The sequence below is a fragment of the Colletes latitarsis genome, chromosome 3, assembly GCF_051014445.1.
Source record: "Colletes latitarsis isolate SP2378_abdomen chromosome 3, iyColLati1, whole genome shotgun sequence".
In the NCBI taxonomy this organism is placed as follows: Eukaryota; Metazoa; Arthropoda; class Insecta; order Hymenoptera; family Colletidae; genus Colletes; species Colletes latitarsis.
The window spans coordinates 43,076,600-43,082,511 of NC_135136.1; the positions used below are offsets into that span (position 1 = coordinate 43,076,600).

Consider the following 5,912-nt stretch of genomic DNA (forward strand, 5'->3'; position numbering starts at 1 on the left):
CTCCGGCCACTGATCCAACGCTCCCGCGAAAGAACAGAACGTTTCATTTCTTTTTTCTCAATCGTTGCCAGTCGATCGTAACCAGGTCGTCCGAAAATTTTCGATTGTTACGAACTTGAACACGATCGAATACTGGTCCGGAATATATCGAGGAATTCGAACGAATTCAATACTCGAATATTGCTGGAAAAAAGTAACGGTACATGGTGCTTCTTTAGATAGCATCGATTTATCCTTGTTCAACGACGGATGAAATTATAATTATCTTTTGGCGATCGTATTATACGACGTACAAAAATGAGACTCGTCTGTATATACAATGTATAGAACCATCATTTACTTCGTCGAGTTTGTATTCTTGACATGATTATTTTCAAAATTTTTACTTAAAATAAAGTATAAGTGCAGTTAAAATACAACAGTCGAGTCAAGCGACACGTTACTCAAAACAGTATTTCAAATAACGTTATTTCGAAAGTGACCAACTCTGGCACAAAGTATGCAATGCTTTCTATACACTGCATACGAAAGCCCTCTACGATAATATAGTAATTACTATTAAACAAGTTGCTTCGAATTAACATCGGGATGCTGTTTCTACACACGAATAATTACGAAGGCTTTACACGTTTCTTCGATGAATCAATCGGAAATTGAAAACAAAAAATGCCAGAACATTCGTAGGTTGTGTGCTTGTAAATAGAAATATTCTTCGCATAACTATCGATACCGCCACCCACCACTAGCAATCGATGCGATTTATGTATCAATAATAACGTTTGATATATGTCACAAATGAAATTCATCACATACGGTGAAAAATCCGGGAAAACCGAGCCACACGAACTACACACCTTTGCTACCGTCGACAGCGTCGGCAACTGTTGCAAACTCTCTCCTGCACGTGCACGAGGATCAAACACATCTAAAGAATTCGCGTGTATACGAGGATCCTGCAACGATCAATTTTTTACGAGACAATATTTCTCATCGTGGCAAGAACAAACTGCATATTGTTACTCGAATTTTTCCTCCGATCGATTTAACGAAATTTCAATTAATTGCCCGCAGAATTAATTGCGATACGAACGATATTTTCCATAGAAAGTTTTCGAACTTAATTAAAATAATATCTGGTCGGCGCTAGATTCGATCCAAACGCCATCTGAAATTTAATTTGAGATTGATACGTCAGAGGGTGCCACCGAATTATGAAACAAATTTCTTTCGTATTTTGTCCGCTACTTTTTAATGTGACTTTCGCGAAGTTGGAAATAACGTTGTGAGAATAATTGATATTTCGTCCAAGATTTTGTCTGACACTCGCAATAAAACGAAGGTAAGAATTTCCTTACTAATTTGGATGATATTTACGTCTTTTTACAATTATTTGATCAAGTCGATTGACAGAAATTAGATTTCGTAAGAATTGATCGAACCATTGGGAATGTGCGTTATCAATAAAATGATACGATGTAAATTTATTCATAAACGCGAACATTTGTGAATTTATTATATTTGTACAGAATATAGCATCTGAACTAATTGAAATGAAACGCTGCGTGAAAAATGAATCCAAACATCACCTTTTTGATAAATTGGATGCTAATGATGTTTGGAAGGATTTTAATTGTCCAAAATATATTCCTCGCGCGTGTTATAGAACTGATAAATTAACGAAAGATTTTAATAACCAATTTGATACAAATATAAACTATATTTTACGAAAGTTAGATGAACTTATATCTGATCCTGTAACAAGTAATAGTACACCTCGTATATGTAGACTTTTGTATGAATATCTTCACGAAGTAGGCGATAATGGTTATGTATCCTTTAACGAACGTACTAATCATTTTACAAACGTTCTCTATTATATTCTTTTTTTCGTAAAAATAAACAAATATTTTTTTCATTCTAATTATGAAATTTTCCTTAGAAACACCTTTAGAAAGTAAAAGATTTACCGACGGTAATAAAAATATTACCATTTTTGGCTAGGAATGTAAAATCAGTCAAAGAATATGAGTTGTATCTAGATCAAATGTTAGGGCTTTGTAATTTAACACCTTTATTGGAAAAATATTCGGAAAATTTAATTATTTTCGATATAATGGAACAATATTTTACATTACTGGGGCATCTTCTTGAGATTTTACCAACTAATGAACAAATACTAAAAGTCCATGAGGCTCTTCACTCCTTGTTATTAAGGACACACTCTACAAATGTTGCAACAGTAAAACTTGAATATTGCCATAGGGTTATGGAAAAATCAAAATTGCCAATATCTGTGACCAATTTATTAAAAGTTTCTGTTCCAAGCATGTATCAAAAAGTGTTAGAATTGATTTTTCTACTTTCATCTATATCATATACATGCTGTAAGTAGTAAAAACTTGATAGGATGATAGAGACATAGTTATTCTCAGAGAAATTATATTTTCATAAAGTTAATTAAAGCTCACAGAATGCTAGAAGCTGGTGTACTTGATACAATACTTATTAGATTTGATCTTCCTTATGCTACTCAACTACGTTGCACAAGACCACCTGATGCACTAATAAGTGGTGCAGAATACTCTGAAGATATGACTTTCTTAATAATAAATACTTTATGGAATCTGATGAAATCTGTTCTTCCTCCTAACAACATCTCTATTGATTTAAAGAATACTTTAACATGCGTACAATGTGGCTTATGGTAAATTTTCCCCAGGATTGCATATACCTGTAGTAAGATCAGTAATAAAAAATTAATTTCTATTAAACAGGGGTTTATGTTACACATTTGAAAGACAAATATGCTACAGCCAACATCGAATTAACAGTATAAAAATTAGAAATGAAATTACAGTCATTATTCTTGCATTATTGGTTACTTTTCCCTCTTGGAATTTCGTTAGTAGTGGTATAGCAGATAAAGTTATTAAGTTTTTAATTGGAGTTGAGACTGGTACTGTAAGAGTGTTTTCAGAAAAAGTCAAATTTGGCAGGACAAACGAAGATTTATTTTTCCAAAAAAATTTATTGTTAATTGTTATGCATCTAGCACAAATAGATGCATGCATTTTTGTAATTATTGCATTAATTCGTATTCCGCGTATTGTTATAGAGTATTTTAATTCTCTAATATTTATCTACAACAGTTAATGGTAAAGAGAAAACTTATGGAAACTATACTTCAACTTGTTAACCCTAATATTGATGTTTCTAAAGTTACATGGAGTACACCTCAGTTTTGGAATTTATGGACATATGCCATAAATGCCTTAGCAGTGTTAGCACCCAAAATGCCAAAAGAATTCGTAAGATACGACGGCACTGTTAGGTATTTGAAATTCGAAAAAAAAAAAAAAATCTCGATCTTTTCTAATACGGAAAAATTTTGTATCTTTATAGATTATTAATGCTATTGGAGTGGAGTTTAAATACAAAGCTCGATACAAAGATAATAATGAATTGTACGAAAACAATCTGTACAATTATTCTAAATGATAATATATTTTTAATAGAAAATTTTCGAGAGTATGGAGCAATATTATCATTAATTAGTTAGCGTTTTCTTTATGATTAACGTTGACTTTTATTTGTTTACCATTTTAGTATTGTACAGCAATATTATTATTTCCCATATAGAACTGATTAATTATATTTTGAAGTTTGAAAAAATTCCAACACAGATGCAAAGAATTTTAACATTGGTGTTGATCTCACTTGAGAGACTTTTGAAAAAACACGTATTTTACAAAGAAATGTATGGAGAACAAAGTATTACATTTATTATGGAATTATTATTTCAATGTTTATACCAAAAAGATCAAGAAAATCAGATAGATCAACGGTAATGTTTTTTATAGCAATGGTTGTAGAGTATTTAGAACATGTTATAACATTGAAATGTTTGGTAGTCTTTTATTAGCAATAGGTTCATATATTTGGGAATGTATAGTTCAGTGTCCAACAAATCTTGAAAAATTTATCAAATATGGAGCAGTATATGTTATTCTTGACATCATTCAAATTGTTCCATATCTCTCTCAATGTTTATTTCTCGGTGTTTTAACCGATATGTGTGATAATTTCTTTTGTGGACCTTATTTATGTACTTGGAGAGGAATTGATAAAAAAAATGGATTGATGGCCTTACTAACTACAATATGGAGAGAAGAAGAAATTCGAATAAAAGTTGAAAGATACACAGATGGTTCTGTAAAAGGCAAATTGCATAATTGTTGCAATTATTTATTAAGGAAATTCATTAAAAATTCTTACATGTAATGTTTCTTATACATCAGACGAAGAATTGTCTCAAATGAGCAACAGACAGTGGATAGAAACTTACCATAAAAAGTTATGTGGAAACATTAGCCCAGCAATACTTGATATGGTTGGTTCTGTTAGATCAAAAATATACAGTATTCGAAAAATAATTGAGAGAGATATCGAAAAATACGAAGTGGCAAAAGAGCATTATAAAATATTGTACATTGATCTTCCAATGGAAGACAGAGTGAGTCAAATATAAAAGGATTTCTCTAATTTAAATCTTTTAGAATTGATATAAATATAGTTGTGATATGCAATATCTTTCCAGATCACAATGTCTTCCATAGATTTGTATTTTAAATTAAAGTTAGGTGAAACATGGGTAGAAATTGCTAGATATTTTGAACAAGTTGGCATCATTCCACTTGGTATGGATGGTCAGGCAATCTTTTTAATGACACAACAATATTATTCGTTCGGAGTAATGATAAAAGAGAGACAAAAAAGAATAATACAATTTGTTAAAAGGGAAGAGGAAATACAAGAAAAAGATGAATATGCAAGGATTCGTGATTCTAAACTTGCTCTATCATTAGATGCATTCGACGAATTAGATTATATATATAGAACAACAAATAGAGCATACATGTTAAAAAAGAAAAATGAACAAAGGCAGCAAATTAATTTAGCCTTGAATTTTCCACCTGACTCGAACAATGCACATTGGCATAGAACATTCATGGACAAACCAGACTCTACGGTAAAAATAATACTTTTGTCTGTTACATAATTACCCTACAAAATACTTTATAAATGTTTTTATACACAGGCCATATATGATCAAAATCAAACAATAATTAGTAGTTTAGTAACAGATTCAAACCTTGACCAAAGGAAGGTTTTATCTATTTCACCATATCATTCAGAGATTTTTGACGAAATGTCTTGTTCGTCTATGATAAGCAATAGCTCGTTCGAAATAGATGAATTTTACGAAAAAATGTAGTTCTATAGTTCGAAATCGTACAGATATGTTACTTTTAAACTATTTTAACGAAACGCTCGTTATCATCTTCTGAAACTATAGAAGCCTTCATTACCGGCCTAAATTTTAAGCCTAATTTCTTGTGCATCTTATAATGTGCTAATAAAGATTTAAAGAGATTTTAAGAAACAATGTATTTTTTTTGTCAGTAAAAAAGCTGACGAAAACAGGGCATTTTTGTAGTTTGGTATTATTTTAATAGCGCCATGAAATTAAATAAAAATTCTATCGCACGAAGAAACCGGCAAGGGAATCAAAAGTTTATCTATCAAAGTTTAAGTTTAATCTAACGAAGATATTCTGAGCTTTAAATACGTGGTGGATACTGGGGTACATACAGCGGAATCAAAATATTCGAAAAAAATAGAACAATTTAATAGAATATCAACCGTCAATATTTTTTAAGTAGAGTAGGCACATTTCAGTTCCTGCTATCTGTTCAACAATGAAAATTTTATAATTTCAAGCGTATCAGAGACCGGCGACAGTTCGATTGGCTCCCCCATTATCTGAATTGTTTAGATTCTCTTGATTATCTAGATAACGTAACGGAAACTCCCCCAGGAGAGTGGCCGAGAAACAATGTGGTGTGGTAGCG

General features: G+C 31.4%; 2 protein-coding genes across 2 annotated transcripts; both read left to right on the plus strand.

Moving 5' to 3' along the window:
- Positions 1-1,224: 1,224 nt before the first annotated feature.
- LOC143340711 (uncharacterized) lies at positions 1,225-2,799 on the plus strand. Its single transcript, XM_076762957.1, has 4 exons — positions 1,225-1,339; positions 1,527-1,829; positions 1,952-2,384; positions 2,464-2,799. Exons 2-4 carry the CDS (start codon positions 1,551-1,553, stop codon positions 2,706-2,708), a joined length of 957 nt encoding a protein of 318 aa, XP_076619072.1. The 5' UTR covers positions 1,225-1,339; positions 1,527-1,550; the 3' UTR covers positions 2,709-2,799.
- Positions 2,800-3,168: 369 nt separating this feature from the next.
- Positions 3,169-5,275, plus strand: LOC143340629 (cilia- and flagella-associated protein 69). Its single transcript, XM_076762808.1, has 5 exons — positions 3,169-3,844; positions 3,912-4,207; positions 4,299-4,513; positions 4,598-5,029; positions 5,099-5,275. The coding sequence occupies exons 1-5, from the start codon at positions 3,570-3,572 to the stop codon at positions 5,273-5,275; spliced, it is 1,395 nt and encodes a 464-aa protein (XP_076618923.1). The 5' UTR covers positions 3,169-3,569.
- Positions 5,276-5,912: the final 637 nt, after the last annotated feature.

Coding starts and splice junctions, on each gene's coding strand:
- LOC143340711 (XM_076762957.1), top strand. CDS start 1,551: ATGAAACGCTGCGTGAAAAATGAATCCAAACATCACCTTTTTGATAAA. Junction 1,830..1,951: donor AAGTAGGCGATAATGGTTAT/GTATCCTTTAAC, acceptor AAACACCTTTAG/AAAGTAAAAGATTTACCGAC. Junction 2,385..2,463: donor ATCTATATCATATACATGCT/GTAAGTAGTAAA, acceptor AGTTAATTAAAG/CTCACAGAATGCTAGAAGCT.
- LOC143340629 (XM_076762808.1), top strand. CDS start 3,570: ATGATTAACGTTGACTTTTATTTGTTTACCATTTTAGTATTGTACAGC. Junction 3,845..3,911: donor GAAAATCAGATAGATCAACG/GTAATGTTTTTT, acceptor AATGTTTGGTAG/TCTTTTATTAGCAATAGGTT. Junction 4,208..4,298: donor AGTTGAAAGATACACAGATG/GTTCTGTAAAAG, acceptor CTTATACATCAG/ACGAAGAATTGTCTCAAATG.